The 24761-nt window shown below is 48.4% G+C and overlaps 1 protein-coding gene across 4 annotated transcripts in view; it reads right to left on the bottom strand.

Annotated features, from left to right (window-relative positions):
• Positions 1–24761, bottom strand: part of AGBL4 (AGBL carboxypeptidase 4) — a 423930-nt gene that overhangs the window by 114105 nt on the left and 285064 nt on the right. For all 4 annotated transcript variants that reach the window (XM_078867534.1, XM_078867531.1, XM_078867530.1 and 1 more), the window contains one exon: positions 20621–20837. In XM_078867534.1, the coding sequence (XP_078723660.1) occupies positions 20621–20837 (217 nt within the window). The remainder of the gene's footprint in view (positions 1–20620; positions 20838–24761) is intronic.

Genomic DNA, 24761 nt, shown 5'->3' with positions numbered 1-24761 from the left:
GTCATGCTCCGAATGAGATTTCCGCTGATACGAGCAAAATATCGCAAATGCAATTCACGGCAACTCGACGTGACACGGGGTTTTGGCCACGTTTGGAGCCCCATTCGGCCCCAATAAAAATAACTCCAAAATAATTACACGAAATGAAACCTCTTACTCCATCTCAGTGTTGTTTTAACTTACTTTGAATTTCAGAATTGGTAAACTAAACTCAACTTTAGTTTGATTTTATACCAGGTAAGGCCCACTGAGCTACGTAGCTCTTTTTCACAAGCGACCTCGTCGAAAATGATAACTCAACGTGGGAATGTATTGCAGCCGAATACTCTAAACACAAGTTGATCCTAAATTAAGAGGGAAAAACCGGAAGACCCGGAGAAAAATTCACGCGACCACGGGAAGAGAGACACGTAAACACCCAATATCCAGCAGGCGTCAGGGTCGGGAACGAACCCACGACCTGCTGAATACCAGGCGAGGGAGTTAACATCACCTAGCCACCGTGATGATGATGAGAGAGACACGCAAACTTCAAATATACAGGGATCAGAGCCGGGATCGAAACCACAACCATCTGAATACCAGGCGAGGGAGTTAACATCTCGCGACCGTGGCAACGCTTAGGTAGGGCCCTCTTCTAATCCATTCCACACAATAACCTCACAGCCAATCAGCAGCGAGGGGGGAGGGCGCTTACAGGAATTGTGGCCGTGACATTCGGAGCCACAAGCCCTCTCGTCAGCACTCCCCACAAAGCCTAATCTCCCCCCCACCGCCACCACGAACGATTGACAAGGGCGACACGTTCACCCCAATCGGTGTCAACTATTCTGCCAAATGGCGCAAAGTATCCACCACTGGTGTGGGCCCTTTTCACCGCCGTTGGCTCTGCCCGAAGCCGTGTAAATAATGTGTTCATATTCTTGGTTCTTTCGACAGCATCCTGTCTTTCCGACAGCTCTGTTTCTTCACCTGAGGACGGCTGCTTGCGTTGTGGCTGAAACGTCGTGAGAACTTTATTATGTTTTATTTGTATTATTTTATTATTCCCCTTCTACGTGACTTTACCGAAAGAAATATGAATCCCTGCAGTCACGAAAGCTTTAAATCGAAAAATAATGTGTTGTTTTTTTATTTTGTTAGTTTGCAACATTTCCACCCAGGAATATCCTGTGACTGTCGCCGCTGCCGGGCAGGCTGCGGCTGTGGTCGTCCTTGTAAAAGAGCCGCTGAAATAATGCCCGAGTGTGAGTCTATGAATCTCTATGTAACTCTATGAATATCTGTGTCACTCCACGAGTCTCTACGCTAACGCTACGTAGCTGCAATGTCCCGTAACCACCGCCGCTGCCGGCGGCCTGGGGCTGCGGTCGTCTTTGTCAAAGAGCTGCTTAGCCCAACGGGGGCCTTGGTAAATAATTAATTTAGTTGTGTATATATATATAGCATCGTCCATCACGCAAATTGCATCTCACGATCCGCTGAGGAAGCAACAGATAAGGCAACCAGGCAGTGATCCGATGCTCACAACAATTGGCCAAGCTCCGCAGTCCTCGATATGTTCAGATGTTTTCGGCCAATGAACGAGTGTTCATACATGTGCGAAGAGGAATTGAAACCCACGTCCGGGCTAATTGGAGCCTTATTGTCGAACAACGCCTACTTGTGTTTTCAATTCTGGATACGGGTGTGTATACGCATGCCATAATGCACGCAAGACTTGGCAACTCGGATGCGATAGGGTTTTATATTCTTCGCTAACGGTGCCGCGTGAGATGTCGCCGTGAGACTCGGTTTGAAAGCGAATCCGCGATGTGCTTTCGTGTCGCGTCGCTCGTCGTTGGGCGCGATGTCCGACGTTTCTCTCCGCGTTCTGGGAGCTTCTTCGGTTTTCCCCTCGTCCAGTTCCTAAAGAAGCCCCCGAGCGAAAACGTCAGGCGCCGCAACGAACGAGCGGCGCGTGGCACCGAAACCCGCTAAAGCACCACGGCTTTACGCCTCACGCAGCGGTTTGGGGTGAGTTTGAGGTTCACGAAAGGAGGAATGGTTTCACCTCTCCAAGCGGCGTCGAGGAAAAAGTCCCGAGGTGAATATGATTAAACTCTCAGGTTGGAATGCGTCTGTTCGAATTCCATTCGCAGATGAAGCAGGAATGTCGAGTGCCATGTGTTTGGCGTGAAAATGTGACACCTTGGAATGAATCAGTTTGGAGCCAACATGTTTTTATATGCACGGTGTCCATAAAGCTATCGTGCATGATTAAGCAATTATATTTGGGCAGCAGTTTAAACAGCATGGTTGAAATGTTTGCAATGTATCTCTTATATACTTAACGATTTTTATTGTTTACCTAAGAGCTTGAGTGACCCTTAATACTAATAATTAGTTCAACTCGTAATTGCACCGCAGCCGCACGGTATTAACGCCTCGCCCTCGGAGAGAGGACGACTCAGAAAAAGAGAGGACGACTCAGAGAGAGAGAGGACGACTCAGAGAGAGAGAGGACGACTCAGAAAAAGAGAGGACGACTCAGAGAGAGAGGACGACTCAGAGAGAAAGGACGACTCAGAAAGGGAGGACGACTCAGAGAGAGAGGACGACTCAGAGAGAGGACGACTCAGAGAGAAAGGACGACTCAGAGAGAGAGGACGACTCAGAGAGAGAGAGGACGAATCAGAAAGAGAGGACGACTCAGAGAGAAAGGACGACTCAGAGAGAGAGAGGACGACTCAGAGAGAGAGGACGACTCAGAGAGAGAGGACGACTCAGAGAGAGAAGACGACTCGGAGAGAGAGGACGACTCAGAAAAAGAGAGGACGACTCAGAGAAAGAGAAGACGACTCAGAGAGAGAGAGGACGACTCAGAGAGAGAGAGGACGACTGGGAGAGAGAGAGGACATCTCAGGGTCGCCAGGAGGAAGAGCCACAGACGAGCCGTAAGGCAGCAGCAGCCCCGAGGTGAGCCAGTGCCGAATCTTCCTGCACGCTCTGCGGTGCACTACATATTAAGGCCTTACCGGCCAATTGTATGTTGAACTTCTTTCGCACCGCACGTGGCCAACCACGCTATTCGGAGGTGCGGAGGAATAAATAAACAAAACTTAACACAAAACTCCGTTCTAAAGACACGAGTTTGTCCATCTAGAGAATTCAAAAGAGCCGCAGCTCCCAGTGGCGTCCTAATATTGGCAGGAAGAGCGTTCCAGACGGACCGCAGGAGCGCATTCGAAAGCGCCGCCGCCACCTTTGTTTGACGGACTGAGCAGACAAAATCCGCCGCTTGCTTGTGAGGATGACCGCAGGTCGCCCTCACGGTGGTTTATGCTCTTCGACGAAGAAGAGCAAACAACAACAACAACCGCCATTCGCCACTGAGTGGCGGTGACGTCACCACGACGCGTGTGCCAGGCCATGTGCACATTGAGGCCACGTGAAGTGTCGAACGCCCGCTGGCAGGAGGTCACGGGGCAGACCCAGGTGCCACGGGTCGACTGACTGAGATGACCGAGATGACTGGCTGATGCACCACCTGTGCCCCCTACTGTGCCAACTCGCTGTGCTTTAGCCACCCGGCGCTCCGCTCGTTGTTGTGAGCGTTGCTCCTCCACCCTCCGTTGTTGTTGGAGGGCGACTGCTTCGAACTGCCCAGTAGCGTCCTTCACGAGCCTCCTCCACAGAGGCCGATCTTGACACCGCTGGTACCAGTCATCGGCAAGTCCACTCAACTCCACGTCCTCCTGTACCACATCACTCCATCTCTTCTCTAGCCCGTGCCGCGCCCGTTTAGCCCTCTCGATCCGGCCGAACAAAAGCTGTTTAGGCATGCGGTGGCTGGGCATGCGGACTACATGACCCAGCCAACGCAGCCTTGCCCGCCGGAGGAGCTCACCGATGGGACTTTGCCCAGATCTTTCAAGGATTTGTGAGCTCCTCACACAATCCAGCCTGGTTAAACCCAGGATGGATCGTAGGCAGGCCAGCCTAAATGTTTCTAACCGGCGAAGATGCTCCATTAGGGGGGTCCACGTTTCACAAGCGTAGAGAAGGGAGGGAATGACTGTGGCCGAGAAGACCTGAAGCTTCGTGTGGAACGACAGACCAGGTAGCTTCCACACAGCGTTACGCAACCGATGAAAAGATATTTCCACTCGACTGATTCGGAGTGAGACCTCTGTTGTTAAACTGGAGCCGGTCATAAGCACACTGCCCAGGTATGGGAAACCCCATCACCGATTGGTAGTTATGTGAGTGGAGTGTCCGATGGTACAAAATACCCAGGCAGGTGCTTAGTTTTGGTGGGGCTGATGGTAAGGCCCCACCTCTTAGTGACACGCTCCAGTCTCAGCAGCAGCGTCTCCAACTCCTCCTCTGAATGAGCAGCTATTACCAAATCATCGGCATACATAACGTGGTTGACCAATAGGAAGCCATCCCTTGATCGCACCCGGGCATCGATCAGCCTCCCATTATATCTGTACCAAATGGAAATTACCTCGGTACAGCTATTAAAGGCTTCACGAACTACGCAGTCGTAATAGATGTTAAATAATGTGGGAGCCAGAGGACATCCCTGTCGCACCCCAAGGTGTACAGGGAATTGCTCTGATTCCTGGCCACGTAGTTTTACCCGGTCCCGCTCACCATCATGAAGGTCCTTAATGATCGTGAGCAGAGGGTCAGGGACTCCGAAAGCACGAAGAACAACCCAGAGCCCAGGCCTACTGATGGTATCATAGGCCTTGACCAGGTCAATAAAGCAGAGGTGTATGTCTCGTTGGAATTCCCTACACCTGTGCTGTAGCAGACGGACACACACGCACACACACAGACACACACGCACACACACAACCCGTCACTCGAACTCGCTGTGCGATGTGTTTTACACGCTGGGAGGAAACCCGGATTGTTGTGAGTGTGCAGATGTATTGGTGGAGCAGCTTGATAATCCTAGGGTCGACTCAGCCTTAAGTCCCCGGTTGCAGTCCGTGAACATGAGCATTGGGGAGACAAAGGCGGCCGGGAGTCGTGTTAGCCACCCACGCCCTCGCATTCTGTGCCCGCCTCAATAGGCACTCGCAAACGGCACTTGCCCCGGCAGTCTGTTAAAGACTATATGGGGATTCTTTGTCTTTGCAGTTGTATTTACCCAGCTCAAACTCTTATCTGACATTGATCACTTTAATGATGGATACAATCCTTCCAGACTCCATGCATGAAGACGGCAATTAGCGGCGCAAATGTTGAATCCTGAGAGACACCACGAGAGATGTGTGAAGAAATGAGATATTCTGTTCCGAATGTGGAACATTGTTGTCTGTCACCGTCAGCTGAGATTCAACACGCAGGGTCCCCTCACTTTGCAATCGTCGTAGTAGTAGATGTAGTAGTAGTAGATGTAGTAGTAGATGTAGTAGTAGATGCAGTAGTAGATGTAGTAGTAGTAGTAGATGTAGTAGTAGATGTAGTAGTAGATGTAGTAGTAGATGTAGTAGTAGATGTAGTAGTAGTAGATGTAGTAGTAGATGTAGTAGTAGATGTAGTAGTAGTAGATGTAGTAGTAGATGTAGTAGTAGATGTAGTAGATGTAGTAGTAGATGTAGTAGTAGATGTAGTAGTAGATGTAGTAGTAGATGTAGTAGATGTAGTAGTAGTAGTAGATGTAGTAGTAGATGTAGTAGTAGATGTAGTAGTAGATGTAGTAGTAGATGTAGTAGTAGTAGATGTAGTAGTAGATGTAGTAGTAGTAGATGTAGTAGTAGATGTAGTAGTAGATGTAGTAGTAGATGTAGTAGTAGATGTAGTAGTAGTAGTAGATGTAGTAGTAGATGTAGTAGTAGTAGATGTAGTAGTAGATGTAGTAGTAGATGTAGTAGTAGATGTAGTAGTAGATGTAGTAGTAGTAGTAGATGTAGTAGTAGATGTAGTAGTAGTAGATGTAGTAGTAGATGTAGTAGTAGATGTAGTAGTAGATGTAGTAGTAGATGTAGTAGTAGTAGATGTAGTAGTAGATGTAGTAGTAGATGTAGTAGTAGTAGATGTAGTAGTAGATGTAGTAGTAGTAGATGTAGTAGTAGATGTAGTAGTAGATGTAGTAGTAGATGTAGTAGTAGATGTAGTAGTAGTAGTAGATGTAGTAGTAGATGTAGTAGTAGTAGATGTAGTAGTAGATGTAGTAGTAGATGTAGTAGTAGATGTAGTAGTAGTAGATGTAGTAGTAGTAGTAGTAGATGTAGTAGTAGATGTAGTAGTAGATGTAGTAGTAGATGTAGTAGTAGATGTAGTAGATGTAGTAGTAGATGTAGTAGTAGATGTAGTAGTAGATGTAGTTGTAGATGTAGTAGTAGTAGATGTAGTAGTAGATGTAGTAGTAGTAGATGTAGTAGTAGTAGATGTAGTTGTAGATGTAGTAGTAGATGCAGTAGTAGTAGATGTAGTAGTAGATGTAGTAGTAGATGCAGTAGTAGTAGATGTAGTAGTAGATGTAGTAGTAGTAGATGTAGTAGTAGATGTAGTAGTAGATGCAGTAGTAGTAGATGTAGTAGATGTAGTAGTAGTAGTAGATGTAGTAGTAGATGTAGTAGTAGTAGATGTAGTAGTAGTAGATGTAGTAGTAGATGTAGTAGTAGTAGATGTAGTAGTAGATGTAGTAGTAGTAGATGTAGTAGTAGATGTAGTAGTAGATGTAGTAGTAGATGTAGTAGTAGTAGATGTAGTAGTAGTAGATGTAGTAGTAGATGTAGTAGTAGTAGATGTAGTAGTAGATGTAGTAGTAGATGCAGTAGTAGATGTAGTAGTAGTAGATGTAGTAGTAGTAGATGTAGTAGTAGTAGATGTAGTAGTAGTAGATGTAGTAGTAGATGTAGTAGTAGATGTAGTAGTAGATGTAGTAGTAGTAGATGTAGTAGTAGATGTAGTAGTAGTAGATGTAGTAGTAGATGTAGTAGTAGATGCAGTAGTAGATGTAGTAGTAGTAGATGTAGTAGTAGATGTAGTAGTAGTAGATGTAGTAGTAGATGTAGTAGTAGATGCAGTAGTAGATGTAGTAGTAGATGTAGTAGTAGATGTAGTAGTAGATGTAGTAGTAGATGCAGTAGTAGATGTAGTAGTAGTAGATGTAGTAGCGCCCACAGTTCACACACAGTACACAGAGTACACACACACACAGTACACACACAGTACACAGAGTACACACACAGTACACAGAGTACACACACAGTACATACACAATACACACAGTGCACACAAAGTACACCCATAGTACACACACAGTACGTACACCCACAATACACACAGTACAGAGTACACATACAGTACACAGAATACACATACAGTACACACATAATACACACACAATGTACGCACATAGTACACACAAGACGGACACACACAGTGCACACACAGTACACACACAGGAGACATACAGCACACAGACTACACACACAGACTACACACAGTACACACACACAGACTACACACACAGACTACACACACAGACTACACACACACAGACAACACACACAGACTACACACACAGACTACACACACACAGACAACACACACAGACTACACACACAGACTACACACACAGTACACACACACAGACTACACACACAGACTACACACACAGACTACACACACACAGACAACACACACAGACTACACACACAGACTACACACACAGTACACACACAGACTACACACACACAGACTACACACACAGACTACACACACACAGACTACACACACAGACTACACACACAGTACACACACACAGACTACACACACAGACTACACACACAGTACACACACAGACTACACACACACAGACTACACACACACACAGACTACACACACACACAGTACACACACAGTACACACACACAGACTACACACACACACAGACTACACACACACAGACTACACACACAGACTACACACACAGTACACACACAGTACACACACACAGACTACACACACACAGACTACACACACACACAGTACACACACAGTACACACACAGACTACACACACAGTACACACACACAGACTACACACACAGTACACACACACAGACTACACACACAGACTACACACACAGTACACACACAGACTACACACACAGACTACACACACAGATTACACACACAGTACACACACAGTACACACCCACAGTACACACACAGACAACACACACACAGTACACACACACAGACTACACACACAGATTACACACACAGTACACACACAGTACACACACACAGACAACACACACACAGTACACACACACAGACTACACACACAGTACACACACAGTACACAATGGCGCACCACGTCCGACCGCATAGCAGCATGAATAAATTCAAGCCGCACGTAGCGAATTTTTGGTGTCAACTAGTTAGCCGCATACACAGTGCGACATCGCACAGACCGAACCGCCATAAAGCGAGGGAAACAACAATCTCAAAATAACATTTGAACCCATTGTCTGTCAATACACTGCTAGATGAAGGCCTCCCCAATGTGTGTGTTCGGTGGGCTGATTGGCCACATTTCACCACTCTGATCAGTGAGGGCCGGTGATGCCTCCGCCCGTAGCTCACGACAGCTTCTTATTCTGTACGGCTGCTGATGTATATGGCAACAGCTACAAATACATTGAGGTGGTCAAGCCCAGATAACCGCATCTAGGAGCGGCGGAGTGTGTCGCCGTAATGATAGCTTATTAGAGACAGCCGAGTAGTATTTACGTCTCTTATCCACACAGTCAAAACATTCCTAAGCCGCCACACTGAAGCAGTAATTACAACGCTGCGTCCACATCTCGGGCCAATTACTTTGCACGCGCCTGAGGATTTGATTTGCTTCGAAATTAGAAACAAGTATGTCACTTTTTTTTTCCACCAACTTCTTCCCAGATATTTTTTGTTGTTGGCAAAATTCACAAATTAGATTTCGGTCAAGACATTTTTTGAGTTTTGAGCCAAAAAAAAATTGTAACAAAAAAATTCAGAATGACTCTTTTTTTTTCATTTGACAATATCTCAAAGCTGTGAACGCCCCGTTGGTGCAAGACATCGTCAACACGAGAAGGCACGAAATCCATCGGCGGGAGAGCGTCTTGTCACCACGATATGCGCGAGGTCTCATTTAGACATCCGTTTTGATGGCTGGACGAAAAATTTAAATGAAAGAAAATCAATGGACCTCTCCAGGGCATGTGCTGTGCATGTTATTAGACCAAGTGCACATATGGCTTACTTGGAGGCTGCCAGAAATGATACATTAATAAATAAATGCCTAACAGCCGGGCAGTGGTGGCCCCATGCACGCCAGTAATCGAGCACTGATGGGAGTGGTGGGGGTCGTGGGTTGGTGAATCACTGCACAAATACTGATGTCGAGGAGATGTCATTCCCCGAATGTGGACTTCGCCTGATGCCCTCTGTAATGTGGACTTCGCCTGACGCCCTCTGTCAAGTGGACTTCGCCTGACGCCCTCTGTAATGTGACTTCGCCTGTTGCCCTCTGTAATGGGGACAGGGCGTTGCCCCCTCGTATCCGTGGGCTTACACTCGGGGCGCTCTAGTTTCCTACCCACAAGTATGGATACTCGTGCAATTGGCTGAAAACATCTCGATTTGAAGCTTTCGTGACTGCAGGAATTATTTGTGTCTTTCGGTAAAGTCACGTAGAAAGAAAGATTATTTAATTAATTTTCTTTCTACTTGACTTCACCGAAAGAAGCAAAGAGTGAAAACATCTTAATGCATAGAGGACTTCAGAGCTTGGGCAACTGTTGTAAATGCTGGCGCACGGCGTGGCTGACCTTTGAACTTGGCTACTCGAAACCTCGTGGTCACTGTCTTCTCTTTGAGAGTGAACGAATACTGTGCACGTTACGAGTTGATATTATTATACAACATCTTAATATATGGAGGACTGCAGAGATTGGATAAATGTTGGCATCAGCTCACCGCCTTGCTTGCCTCAGCTTGTTGGTGCTTCCTCAGCGATATGGGGGATGCAATTCGCATATGCGATGCTTTGTATATATAACGAGGACATTCCCTGTTGTTATACTTAACAAACTGCTACAAAGTTAGTCAGATTGGCGCCGTGCAATTTCCTCCATGTCACAACTGTGATTTGCTCCAGCGCCGGGGGATTTTGAATTCCCTACGCTGACGTTGCACGTGACTTGCAGAATGAAAAGACGAATGAGTGAGCGGTGTTTGTGCCATATGTTATATACATATATAGTACAGAGCAGGGATATTCATACATATTTAATTTGTGGCCAAAATGACCAAAACGCTAGCAGAGTTGAACTGGCATAACAAATATAACCCTAGATTATATTATACACCCCCCGGTATAACCCACATTTGCATATGATGTAAATGTGTTACATTTAAGCACGTGAAATATTACAAGGAATGAAGAAAACGTGGTGAAATGAGTGAAGAGCAATGCAGATGACAGAGAGAGAGAGCGATATAGACACACAGAGACGAGAGATGTGTTTAGCGATTTCGGAGGGAGATGTTGCCTGTATTCATGAGATGCATGTAAGAGGGAGATCGCAGAGGGATATATTCAGGACAGAGATATAGGAGTAAGGTATACCTGTATTCAAAAGATGCAGACAATATAGAGATAGGACAGATACGTATTAAAAATAGAGATATTTGAAAGAGAGATGTATTAAAGTGAGAGATGAGATAAAGGATAGAGATGCATTCAGGGGAGCGCTATTGGCTGATGTAGATGCAGAGCAACCAACTGCAATGTCACATTCTGGTGGTCAGGCCCAGATACCGGTGTCAGGAGCAGCCGAGTGTATCATCGCTGTGATGTCTCCGTATTTGTGAATAGGGGGTCATTGCGTCGTTATACGTTGAACTGCGGTTCTGTTCTGGACAGTCGCACACTGCCGGAGAGTTTTTAATTTTCCACGTGTGCATCATCAGCTATCCGCATCTACTGCCACGGTTTGTGCAGTGGATGCGGTTTAGGGCGGACCATGGAGCTACGTGGAAGATCAATCCCCAGGGCATCGTCTGCATTGGGTCTTTCACAAGGTGCTTGTTTGTGAGTTCTTTTGGACTACATTGACCTCTCCAGGCTTCATGGGGGTTGAACTCTCATTGTTTAAGGTTGAGCACGTGGGTCCACGAAGGTTTGAGTGACTTCGAGCGATAACGAGGGGCGTTATTGAGGTCCTGATGAATGAGAGGAGAACTGTTTTCTTCGATTTGCAGGATTTGCCTGGATTGGCAGGGCCCCTCCTTGTGCCCAACGACTGTCTGAACAGAAAGACCGTCGGAAACCCACGTGCCGACCAACGCAGTCAATTGCACCGTTTCGTACGACGGCGAGAAAGGCATTCACTTCGTTCCATTTAGCTCCAATGCCGCAGAGGGCCCTTTTGTAACGGCGAGGTTTGGGTGACACCCCAGGGCCGGATTAAACGAGGCCACGGGCAGTGGTGGGTGGCCCTATTGTCAAACGACACTTTCCAGAGTGGCCGGAGAGTTCAAAGTTTAAAAAAAGTTTCCGTGGTACTGCAACAAACTCATCACATACACAGACCTTTTATCAAGCCCACTGATGGATGTACGCATGTATGTACAGTATGTTGAACTTGTTTCCCGCCGTACGTAGCCAACCGTGCTAATCGGAGGTGCGGGGGATGAGGGCCAAAGCCCACGCGGGGCAGTCTACACGGCCATACTTCACCACGCTGGTTAACGCACGTTGGTGAAGGGCGGGGAGGAAAGACGTGGGAGCCACAGTACAGGACAACGATGGATACTGCCACGCTGCCAACAACTTAGCCCCGCAGCCCATGACACCTGTTGTCGCACGGCGGTCGCCCATCCAGGCTCAACGTCTGCTTAGCTTCCGAGATCCGACAGGTCGGGCGCATTTCGTTTGATTTAGTAGCGAGGCTTCCTTCACCATCGGCAGCGCCTGGAACGCTTTGCGAGGTTATGACAGTCATAATAATAATAAAGCTCAGGCCGATGCATGGTGGCGGCAAGTCCCTGGATTTCCCGGAAGGGCGACCTGCTGCTCTCCTCGTACAAAAAAGAGAAGAGAGGACATTCGTTGAAAGCCGCACGCTAATTCTGGACCAGTTTGTTTTGAGGATGAAGTGGAAAGTGCCTCTGGAGGGGATTTAATACGGCCAGGGTTGCGAGCGCAGGAGAAAGGGCGGACTTTATCCGGCCAAATCGATACTCAAAAACGGCTACATCAAAGCCCCCCGCCACGTGGCCTTTCCAAAAAACTCCACTGCTCTTGTCCCAAGAGAATTTAAAGGGCATAAAAGCACATGGGACCGGAGTCACAATCTGTACCTAAGCCCTCTCTGATCTCGTGTGAAAGCATAATGGTTCTGGCAGCCCGCGCGCTCACCAACGCACTTATCAGCTTCAACTTCAAACCAGCGCTTCCCTGAGCCGTGCCCATGCTAACAGACAAAATTGATTGTTTTTTTCTAATTTATTTTTGGTTCTCTCTCCTCCACCTCCTCCTCCTCCCTTCTGCGCCTGCTCTTCCCCCTCCTCCTCATCCTTCCCCCCTCCACTTTGTCTTTTGAGGAAACAGCTGGTGACAATTTTGTGCCGTGTGCTTTAAGTGCACGATGATTCTGATATTTCCTTCAGCCAGCGCTGCCAATTTCCGTTCAATTTCCTTGCGCTGAAATTCGGGTCCAATACAATATCTCGGTTGCACCAGAAAAAAAAACACGGATAATTTACTCGGGAACGGTCATTTCAAAATTGTACAATATTTTCCGTGTGTTCTGTTGCTTAAAGAAAAGGTGCATTTAGGCACTGTGGTAGGGCACTGACTGGAAATCTATTGTGAGTTTAATTCTCAGTCGAGGGTTCGATTCCGACCATCATCATTCACCTGTGGGCAATAAAAATTGGTACCACGTTAGAGGGATGCTGCCTTGATGTGATGTCTATGGGCGACACGGTGGCGAGATGTTAACTCCCTCGCCTGGTGTGCAGGAGGTCGTGGATTTCATCCCGAGCCTGACGCCTGCTGTATATTTGGAGTTTGCGTGTCTCTCTCCTCGTGGTGACGTGGATTTTTCTCTGGGTCCTCCGGTTTTTCCCTCTACACTTAGAAACATGTGTTTAGAGTATTTGGCTGCTATAAATTTCGACACGATAAGCCACTTCGTTGAGCTGTCATTTGTGGCCAAGTCGCTTCTGAAAAAGAGCTACATATCTCAGTGGGCCTTCCCTGGTAAAATAAAAATAAATTAAGTCATAGAGCACTGGGCCTGGAACACAGAGGTCACAGTCCTGGTACAGCCTTTTGAAACAATGAGGCCGGTTTCTCAAACTCCTCCCGCTTCTGTTCCTCCACCCAGCGGTAAAAATGGGTTCCACCCCGGTTAGCCGACCGGCAGTCCGCGTGTGGCGGTGGGGCAAAATGTGGGTACTTCCACCTCTTCAAAAGTTGTCGGGCCAGCAGGGATTAGAGCGGCTCTTTGAGAGCTGCCTCTATTGAAGGCCTTGCCGCCGGTATCGGCCGAGCTGCACCTTTATATTCTTAGGTTTTTTCGGTAAAGTCACGTAGGAAATTTTTTTAATTAAAATTAATAAAGTAAAATAAAAGTAAAATACAAATCACGACGTTTCGGAGGCAACACAAGCTTCCGTCTTCAGGTGGAACCGTCACAGCACGCTTTTTTTTTTACTTGATACAGCAAACGTGCTGTGACGGTTCCACCTGAAGACGGAAGCTTGTGTTGCCTCCGAAACGTCGTGATTTTTTTAATTTTTATTTTATCAATTTTAATTTTATTTTTTTACCTACGTGACTTTACCGAAAACACCTAAGAATATGAATCCTTGCAGTCACGAAAGCTTCAAATCTAGAACTGCACCTTTATCTTCACCTTAACCTACCGATTTATGAGGTGAGCGGAGGTTGCCTTACATCGGACGTTCCGCTCCACGGCCTAGGAGGTTCGGCACGGTTGGCTACGTACGGTGCGAAAGAAGTTCAACGTACGCACGCACATCGCCCCGAACACCACGCGGCAACAACCCGAGAACACGTCCGTCAGCGAGCAACGCAGCGCGATCGAGAAAAAAAAAACACCCCGTGCTCCAATTCATAATTAATAACGTACAAACTCGTTGCTGCGAGCGTTTGTAACTTTGGATTGAGCTGTTTTTTCTGCAACCTGACAATATGTTTGCAACCACTGTAACCGTGCAACCGTGTTTAACAGACAATTAATTATCAGGCTCCTGCAATTAGCGTTTTAAACCCGCTTGAGTGCGGGGGGGGGGGGGGTTAGACTGTGGGGGTAAATTTGCGAAATGAAAAGCAATTTTTTTAAATGTCTATCTTTCAAGCGCAGCGGCCACACTAACGGGTGAACGTAGCAATTTAGAGAGTCAAGGAGACACATTTCAGCAGATGGCACGGTGGCAAATTATTTCACGCTCGCGACAAATGAAAAATGTCATTAAGGCTGATTTAATCACAATAATACTTGTCCGTTCGACCGCAAAAAGAAGAACCCGACGCCAGACGAGAGTAATGCGATTTTTTTTACGCTCAGAAAACAACGGGCCGCTACGAGAGCGCAAATGTTTGGGGCTTTCGTGCACATTTGAAAACGCAAAATCAATCGGGGTGCGCCGCCGCGCACATGTAAAGTGCGGGAGCGTTTGTTTTGCAGCGGCGTGGAGCTTCTACGCTGCCAGCGAGCACGAGCGAGTGCGTGAGCCTCATCGCGCACGATTTCATACGGCGACTGTGAATGCTCTCCGAGTCACTAAGGTGGGGGGACGGTGATTGAAATAGAAATTGTGTAATGTAAAGCCATGAATGCGTACACGTGCAGAATGTAAATAACTACCACGATAACAAAAACAACTATGTGATGAAATATATATATACATAACCATGATTATGTTGCTCGAAGAGGTTGTTGTTGTGAAGCCCATTGTCTCACCATGGCGGCGGGATGTTAACTACCTCGCCTGGTATCCAGGAGGTCGTGGGTTCCTGATGCCTGCTGCTGTATATTTGGAGTTTGCGTGTCTCTCTCCCCGTGGTCAGGCGGACTTTTCTCAGTCCTACAGCTTTTCCCTCCACAATTAGAATCAACGTCACGCGTTTAGAGTATTCGGCTACAATGCATTTACACGTCATGATACGCCACTTCGCTGAGCTATGAGTTGTGACTGCCAGGTCGCTTTTGAAAATGAGCTTTATAGCTCAGTGGCCTTTACCTGGTAAAATAATAAAACATTTTTATACTTTTCGTGTTAACAATTTATCCCTACCCCCCTGCTATCCCCACCACTACCCATGCCAATTTCTGGATGCAACGTCCACCCCACCACTGCACAAACCAGCCCAACCCTGCATGTCTTGCGGGGGGGGGGGGCATACACAGGAAGAGGCGGGGACTATGAAGAAGGGGCGGTCCTTAAAAGGAAAGGCGCGAGCCAAAAGAGAGAAGGAGGCAATTGAGAGTCCTAATTTTGGAAGGGGAGCGCCCTAAGGAGTTAGCGGGTGGGGCATAAAGAGGGACAGGCGGGGGCATACAGAGGTGTTGCACTTCTCTCTTGATTTAAAGTAATAAAAGGATGGAATCCAAACAGGTGCAGCAAGAAGCATATATTCGCAGTCCATGACCACCATCAGTGGGGTGTTTTATCTGAACCATTTTTGGGGCCTCCTCTCCCTCATCAACCTGCGCTGACCAGCATGGTGAAGTATGGTCAAACAACCACCACAACTGACACTACCAGCGTAGGCAGCAGTAGATTGACAAAGGGCTGGACATCATTAAACATTGATTCGTTTCATTTCACTTATGGACGAAAAAATGGGTACAGTTGTTTAATTGTGGAATTGCTAATACTGGCTTATGCTATTCGACAGTCATTGAATAAGGCCACTTATCCACACTAGGCAATGCATGTCATTACTATATGCATGATCGACAGCTGGAGTAAAAAACTAATTATTCTTGCGTGCGCAAACTTTATGTATGTTGAACTTCGTTCGCACCGTACGTAGCCAACCGTGCTAATCGAATGTGCGGGGTGGAAAAGACAACAAACTAAATCGTCGGTGAGTGGGCAGCTGATGCCAACAACTCACTCCGCTTGAGAATCCGGCCGGACCACACGTGGCTGATCCTCCCAGATAGAACAGACTTCAGCGATTCCATCTCAGTGCTCTGACACGGCAGTGAAAACAGGGAGTCACGTGACCCGGGGGGAGGGTGGCGGTGTTGCAGACTGTGGGGGCAGCAGAATAGAATAAGCGATCTCCTAACGAGCACACATTCGCACCTCCGAGTAGCACGGTTGGCTATGTACGGTGTGAAAGAAGTTGAACATGCATACGTATACATCAATACGTGGTCACGGGCTGGGGAAGGGAGGGGTGGAGGATGGAGGGGGGTGGAAGGGGGGGGGTATTGATGGCTCTTGGCTCTTTTGTTGCTGGTAAGGGAAATGTTACAGTCAAGCTATCAGCCATCAATCTGGGCAGCGAAATGCCACACAACTCGCAGCCCCGGTAGAAACCGATGGCCGAGCATCTGCATAATGACGTGCAGGCGGAAAAGGTTGAGAGGCAAAAGGCGAATAATAATAATAATAATCGTAATAAATAAATAATAGGGAAAGCATTAAAGTCGGTCGCGCTTTGTAAGGGCGGCAGAAATTAAACGCGTCGGCATTCGTGCTGCCCCCCCCCCTGCTCCACTCCCACCCTGCACCAGCCCCCCCCCCCCCCGCTCTCCCCGTGCCACCCACCGTGTCACACACCGTGACACACACCATAACACACACCGTGCCACACACACCATTCCACCCACCGTGCCACCCACCGTGCCACCCACCGTGTCACACACACCGTGTCACACACACCGTGCCACACACACCATGCCACACACCGTGACACACACACCGCGCGACACACCATACCACCCACCGTGCCACCCACTATGCCACCCACCGTGCCACACCCACCGTGCCACACACACCGTGACACCCACTGAACGCCGCCGGACTCCCGCGGCGATGCCGATGGGAGTTGCTGCCACTCTGACATCGAGGGTGGAGTTATTCCGGTGATGTACGGTGCCCCGATCCCGCGCATGTTGCATTTGCAGGGAGAAAACCTCGGGAAATTGTTCGACTAATTTACGAACATTGAAAGTGTTTTGTTGTTGTTGTTGGTGTTCGGAAAAATGGAAAGGAATCGACAACAAATGACGACATGTGTAGTGGATACCCACGGGCTATCTGCTCATGAATCATGATGATGAATTTACAATGCAACGTGAGTTTTATTTGAATTTAAAAAAGACAACATTATTTGTCTATGGTCGCACTGATTGATCTGATCGATGTATTAGTTAATTATATATGCATGTACGTTGAACTTCTTTTACATCAGACCTTGCCAACTGTGCTCATCAGAGGTGCGGGGGAAGGACAACAAAACCGAACACGAAAAGCAGTTCTACAGAAATGCGTTTCGATTTAGATTTAAAAGTGCAAAGCTCCAGTAGCTTCCTGATAAATTAGAGTATTTCACACCGGATAATCCCTTGAGATGGAATGTCTCGTTCGCAAGACTGTCCAAAGCTGTCAGTTGACTCACATGTAGCAAAACACGTACTAATGAATTTGACAAAGAACTGTGAATAACTATTATTACTATTTTCATCATCATAGATTTGAAATGTAAAAAAAAAGGTGTAGCACATAACACAGCAGCGCTTCCCTTCCGCCGTTCTACAGCGTTTTTTGCAGCCATCGCACGGTGCAATTTGACGAATTCCCGACTGGAAGTTGCCGCGTAACTAAATCTGACGGCTTGAGTACGTTGAGGGTTTGGTGGAGAGCGTGAATGGTGTGAAACTCCCCGGTGCTGCGGGCTGCCAAGGAAGCGCCGTACCCTGGCTTGCCGGGAGGCAGGGCAGCAACCAACGTCATCTGTCCCTCCTGTACGGGGATCGAGCGTCGCCCCCTCGCACGCGCTCTGGTTTACTCCGGGTGCTCCGGTTTACTCCCCCACATGTACAAGCGCTTGGATGAAAACGTTTTCATATATACAGAGGACTGCAGAGCTTGGGTCATTGTTGGTGCCGACTCACTGCCTGCTTGGCTGCCCTCCAGCTGGTCTGTTGATACGCAGCCTATCACGAGATCCGATTTGCATGAACGACGCTCTATGAAACTAAACAATTATTTTTCTACGTGACTTTACCGAAAGAACCAAAGAGTATGGATTCCTGCAGTCATGAAAGCTTAACATCGAGATTAGACAATGATTCTCGTGGTTGGTGCATCCTCCATAGGGGCCGTCCATAAATGACGTCACGCGATTTTGGACGATTTATGACCCCCCCCCCCCCCATCGTCACACGGCGTCACAAAAAGTCAGACCCCCCCTTCAAATATGACGTTACAAAACTCTGCCCCCCCCCCCCCAAAAAAAAATAAAACATGCTTCAAATCTCTTTAAACTATTGTCATTGTTACGCGTATTTAATGTACCGTTGCACTCTGATGTTGTAGGAGAAAATATTTATACTGGTAGGAACGAAGTGAACCAGCCTACAATAGATTATATCGTCCGTCCGTCCGATGTCCGATTAGGTGTAGCAACATCGCCCCCTACTGCAAACACTTGGCAGGACCCTACAGAAACCTTTAGACTCAGTGAGGCTTTCCTGGCTAAACAGGTGTAACATTCCCTTATAATTCCCTCAGATAGCTTTTAATTAAAACATTTAAATTAAAAATTAACTCACAGCGGCCTAAAGCCTACAGCTAGGCCTAAAGCCTAGAACTAGGCCTCAAACTCTCCCTTCGTATCGTACCCCCGCGTGTGTGAAAGGGAGTTAATGTTTAACAATGTTACATTCGCTGATGTTTTTAAATAGAAACATTTAAATTTAAAGCTTTTACATTAAGAATTAAAACATTTAAATTAAAAATTAACTCACAGCGGCATAAAGCCTACAGCTAGGCCTAAAGCCTAGAACTAGGCCTCAAACTCTCCCTTCGTATCGTCCGATTAGGTGTATCAACATCGCCCCCTACTGCAAACACTTGGCAGGACCCTACAGAAACCTTTACACTCAGTGAGGCTTTCCTGGCTAAACAAGTGTAATAATACATTATGTTTATATTCTTTGGTTATTCGTTCCTACCAGCCCACCCCGCAGGGACCTGTTAATAAAAACGTATATTTAATTAAGTATAACGTGTTGTCTATTTATTTCAAGTTGCGCATTTCGATGCGACGTCAAATTTCTCAACCCCCACTCGTCACACATCGTCACAAATGTCTGACCCCCCCCCCCCCTCATAGGTACGTGACGTCATTTATGGACGGCCCCGTAGCGAATCATAGGCCAGGGTCGAGAGTACTCACATGCCCCATTCTTTGCGCCACATTTATTCACATGCCACTGGCGTGCGAGCCCCTACTCACGACTGACCACAGCCCACTGTGCTCGCTGACCCGACGACAGGGCTGCATTGAACGTGAACCGTACTTCCACATGAGGGGTAAAGAACACATTACAATAATGGCATCATAACGCGGTTCGTGAATAACGTGTCAATCCACTTTCCCACACCGCGTCCGATACGGGGGTTGTTTGGACATATTTCACCAGGATTGGTCAAGAGGATGGATATCACTCACCACGTGTGTTAACCGTGGCCAGGAATGGAACTCAGGTGGCCAGATTCATCGGCCATCGTGATAACCACTGCCCCATCGCTGCCCCCTGATCTCTAGTGGAGAAGGCCGTGGGATGCCACTGGGTGGTGGTGGTTGCTCACATCGGTCATCTAGCATTTAGTACCGTCAAACTCCCGTGCTGCTGGCGTACGTTTTCTCCAAACCGCTACAACGGTGCTACTGCAAACTTGCGTCACCGCTCAATTTTGGCGCCACGGTGGCTAGGAGATGCTAACTTCCTCGCGTGGTATACAGGAGGTCGGTGGGTTCGATCTCGACCCACACGCCTGCTGTATATTTGGAGTTTGCGGTGTCTCTTTCTTCGTGATCGCGTGGATTTTTCTCCGGTTGTTGCGGATTTTGCCTCCACATTTAGAATTAACATCACGCATTTAGAGTATTTTGCTGCTTTAGATTTCAACACGCTGAGCCATTTCGTTGGGCTATCATTTGTGGCCAGGTCGCTTCTCTAAAAGATCTTCATTGCTCAGTAGGACTTATCTGGTAAAATAACAATAATAATTTAGTTTTAAATTATTTAGTTTAATAGACAGAGGAAAGTGGAAACAAATGACGAAATGTGCAGTGGGCAACCTATCTGCCCAAGCATCGTGATGATGATGAGCAGATAAAGGCTGATGATAAAGCCGCCGATGAAGCTGACGACAATGTCCCCCCCGCTTCTAATAATAATAATACAAATTTGTAATGCGCATTCGATCCCAGGATCCCGATGCGCAATGCATGAAAAGCAACCGACCAATCCAAAGAGGGAAGGTCACTTTAAAGAGATGGGGTTTCCAAAGCAGACACGAATCTATCAACCGACTCTGATTTCCGAGTAGATTCTCACCATGCTGAGGCCGAGCAGCTCCCGGTGCACGTAGTCGAGGCCCCGGGCCTGCAGAGCGTCGAGGTAGCGCTGCAGCTGCGAGTAGGTGTACGGGAAGCAGTAGGCGAACTGATACTCGTCCTCCTCGCGGTCGAAGCAGAAGGCGAACGACACCACGTAGCGCCCGCGGTGCTCGGGGCTGCGGTAGTAGAACACGTGCTTGCCGGGCAGCCTCGTCCTGTGACGCGCGCGCGCGAGCACACACACAAAGACAAAGATCCCCCGTATAGTCTAAAGAGTGTTTAGGGCAAGTGTTGTTAGCGAGCGCCTATGAAGGCTGGCACGGCGCACGAGGCTGCGGTTGGCCAACACCACGCCTGGCCGCCTTTGTCTCCCCCGGTGGCGATGTTTACACACCGCACCGGGTACTCATTTGAGGCGGAGTCGACCTAGGGGAGGCCCAGGACCGGTTCAAATAATAATCGTCACTGATGATGGCCGTGAGCGGGAATCAAACTCGGGTCACTGGCTTTATAGCCCCGCGCTTTAACCACTACACTGCAACTCGATTAGCACGGTTGGCTTACGCACGGTGCGAAAAAAGTTCAACACATATACATACTACCGTTGAATACACACACAAGGCAAACATCCATTCACATGCACACACCACAAGCAGGGCGGGATGAAGAAGTTGTAGGCCCCTGGGCGACAGGTACTGTGAGCCCCCCAGTAATATTTTCAAAAGGAAAACAAATCTCGATTTGAAGTTTTCGTGACCGCAGGGATCCATAATACTCTTTGTTTCTTTCGGTAAAGTCACGTGGGTATAATTTTTATTATATTTTATACCTACGTGACCGAAAATAAAATTGTATTTTAACAAGGCTAACAACAAATAAAATTCGGCATTCACGAACGAAATAACGTTTCACTTCTTCTTGGTTCTTTCGGTAAAGTCACGTAGAATGGAAATAATAAAATAATAAAAATAAAATATAATAAAATAATTCTCACGACGTGTCGGCCACAACGCAACCGTCCTCAGGTGAAGAACAGGTCTGTCGAGAAGACAGTCTGAATGACACACTCTAGGCTTGGAGCGACTATTTAAGCTGGGATGGAGGGGGGAAGGGCGCCTTGACAAAATCATTTGCAGACCTGTTCTTCACCTGAGGACGGCTGCTTGCGTTGTGACCGAAACGTCGTGAGAATGATTTTATTATGTTTAATTTTTATTATTTTATTATTTCCATTCTACGTGACTTTACCGAAAGAACCAAGAAGATTAATCCCTGCAGTCACGAAAGCTTTAAAAGTTTCACTTCATCTCTGGAGGCTCTCCAGCTGGCGGAGGCCCCTGGGCTGCAGCCCCTAAAGCCCCGTGCCTCGATCCGGCCCTGACCACAATAGCAAACACCTCCAAGCCTTCTAAGTCGTCGAGGTCATTTCTGTCGGAGGGCGTCTAGTAAGGGCCCCAGGGGAAGGCCCAGGACCGGTTCAAATAAAACACGTCAGTGGTGTTGGCCGTGAGCGGGAATCGAACTGGGGTCACGGGTGGCCGGGGTTCGTGGTGCAGCTCGCCAACCGCTGCACCGCCGCCGCACGCGAGAGAGGGAGGAGTGGGGGGGGAGACGGAACGAACGTCGATAGAGTCGATCACGCCGAGGTTGGAGTATTCTTGTACCTACGTCCCGCTGTCTGCGCCGCCCCATGGAACCAACGCACTCCAGAGATCGGGGGGGGGGGAGGGGCGGGGGGGGGCAATCACGGACGCGCGGGCCATCGTGTGAAAGATAAAGGCGCGGCCCTGCAATCGCCTTCTCGCGCCCACTGCTCGCGGAAGAGAACTCAACCAGGGGGGCGGGGTGTGGATTTAAAGGGCCCCTTCTGCAGATGGATTTGGCCTCTTCTTCCAATGTTGGCTAGACGTCTTGGAAGGGATGTCAATAACCCACACTTTACAAATAACGGGGCAGGGTGGAGGAGGGCAGGTGGCCGAGACGGGCACTGGGGTGACAACCAAGGGTTCGGCATACGAGGGGAAGACCTCAGGACAGACTGCGACATTCACGGAAACTGTCACGGAGGGTCCAGAAGGATATCGTGACTTGAACAAAGGCGAAGAGCTGAAGACAGAATGGTGGTGAGGAAAGAGCTGCAAGGGCAGAGCTTGGCGGTCAGGAGTCGATTGTGTTCAAGTCGTGGGCTGGCATCCGGCAGAAGGAAGGAAGCGACGGCGAGGCGTGGTGGCGTCAACGGCCTTGACTGCGAAGACCTCTTGGCCTGCTTGATCCGGCTTCATCGTTCATCCCTTAGAGCAGGGGTTCCCAACCCCCGGCCCGCGGACCGGTACCGGCCCGTGGCCTGTTAGGAACCGGGCCGCACAGCAGGAGATGAGCGTCCGCGCCTCTTTCCCGCACTATGCACTTGTCTCAGTCACATTTTTTGATAAGCCCACAAGCTCTAACCCCAAGCCAAAATGAGTAAAAAACAAACGTCGCTGGAGAGCTTCTTTGAAAAGGGGGCGAGAGCCAATGATGAACCCCCGCGCCCACCACCGGTCCGTGAAAAAATTTGTCTACCACGAAACCGTTGCCTGGTGCCAAAAAAGTTGGGGATCGCTGCTCTTAGAGCCCTTTGTCATGAACCCACCGCTGGTTGGAAGGATTCACACACAGGGGTTGCCTGCCCGTACTTCAACCGCGCTGATCATCGCAAGTTGGCGAGGTGGAGCTGGACCCAGCACTGACGCAGACGCAACTCGCCACTCATGTCAGCCGTGGCTTGGATTCAAACTCGGGTGGCCGTGTGCGTATCGCGGTGTGCGTAATCGCTGCACCACTGCTCCTGAGACTTACTTGGAAACCCACGAAGTTAAGCGACTCACAGAACCTACACACCGGTATGTTTACAGAAGCTCAAGTCTCCTGTATGCCACGCGACTTCTGTGTGATGCCACCCCCACTCTGAATCCTTCCCTCTCCCCGCCCCCTTTGAAAACAGACGCTGCTCCACGCAACTCCCACTCGCTCCGTCTTTCTCTCTTCTCCCTGTCTTCCCTGCCCACTCATCATCACCCTTTCATCCACGACATCTTGACCGGGTCACTCCCCCTACTGCTCCCATCCCCGCTCGGCACTCCGTCTTCCTTCCCGCTTGCCCGTCTTGAGCAGCGTGCCCTCTCAGTGTGTCTTGTCTCCCCTTCCCGTGGCTTTGTGTGCCACGGGTGAAATGCTTTTAATAGGAACCTACATACTCACATATAGACCCACAGACCTGCATAGGGACCCATATGCTTACCCAGAGACCCACATACTTAGCCAGAGACCCACATACTTACCCAGAGACCCACACACTTACCCAAAGACCCACATACCCAGAGACCCACATATTTACCCAGAGACCCACATACCCAGAAACCCACATACCCAGAGACCCACATACTTACCCAGAGACCCACATACTTAGCCAGAGACCCACATGCTTACCCAGAGACTCACATACCCAGATACCCATATTCTTACCCAGAGACCCACATACCCAGAGACCCACATACCCAGAAACCCACACACTCACCCAGAGACCCAAATACTTACCCAGAGACACACTTACCCAGAGACCCACATATCTAGAGACCCACACGCTTATCCAGAGACCCACATACCCACATACTTAGCCAGAGACCCAAATACTTACCCAGAGACCCACATACTTACCCAGAGACCCACACACTTACCCAGAGACCCACATACTTACCCAGAGACCCACATACCCAGAGACCCACACACTTACCCAGAGACCCACACACTTACCCAGAGACCCACATACCCAGAGACCCACATACCCAGAGACCCACACACTTACCCAGAGACCCACACACTTACCCAGAGACCCACATACCCAGAGACCCACATACCCATTGACCCACACACTTACCCAGAGACCCACACACTTACCCAGAGACCCACACACTTACCCAGAGACCCACACACTTACCCAGAGACCCACATACCCAGAGACCCACATACCCAGAGACCCACACACTTACCCAGAGACCCACACACTTACCCAGAGACCCACATACTTACCCAGAGACCCACACACTTACCCAGAGACCCACATACTTAGCCAGAGACCCACATGCTTACCCATTGACCCA

Source organism: Lampetra fluviatilis, chromosome 24, assembly GCF_964198595.1.
Source record: "Lampetra fluviatilis chromosome 24, kcLamFluv1.1, whole genome shotgun sequence".
Taxonomy (NCBI): Eukaryota; Metazoa; Chordata; class Hyperoartia; order Petromyzontiformes; family Petromyzontidae; genus Lampetra; species Lampetra fluviatilis.
The sequence above is the reverse complement of the archived record's forward strand: the minus strand, read 5'-3'. Positions and strand labels throughout refer to the sequence as shown.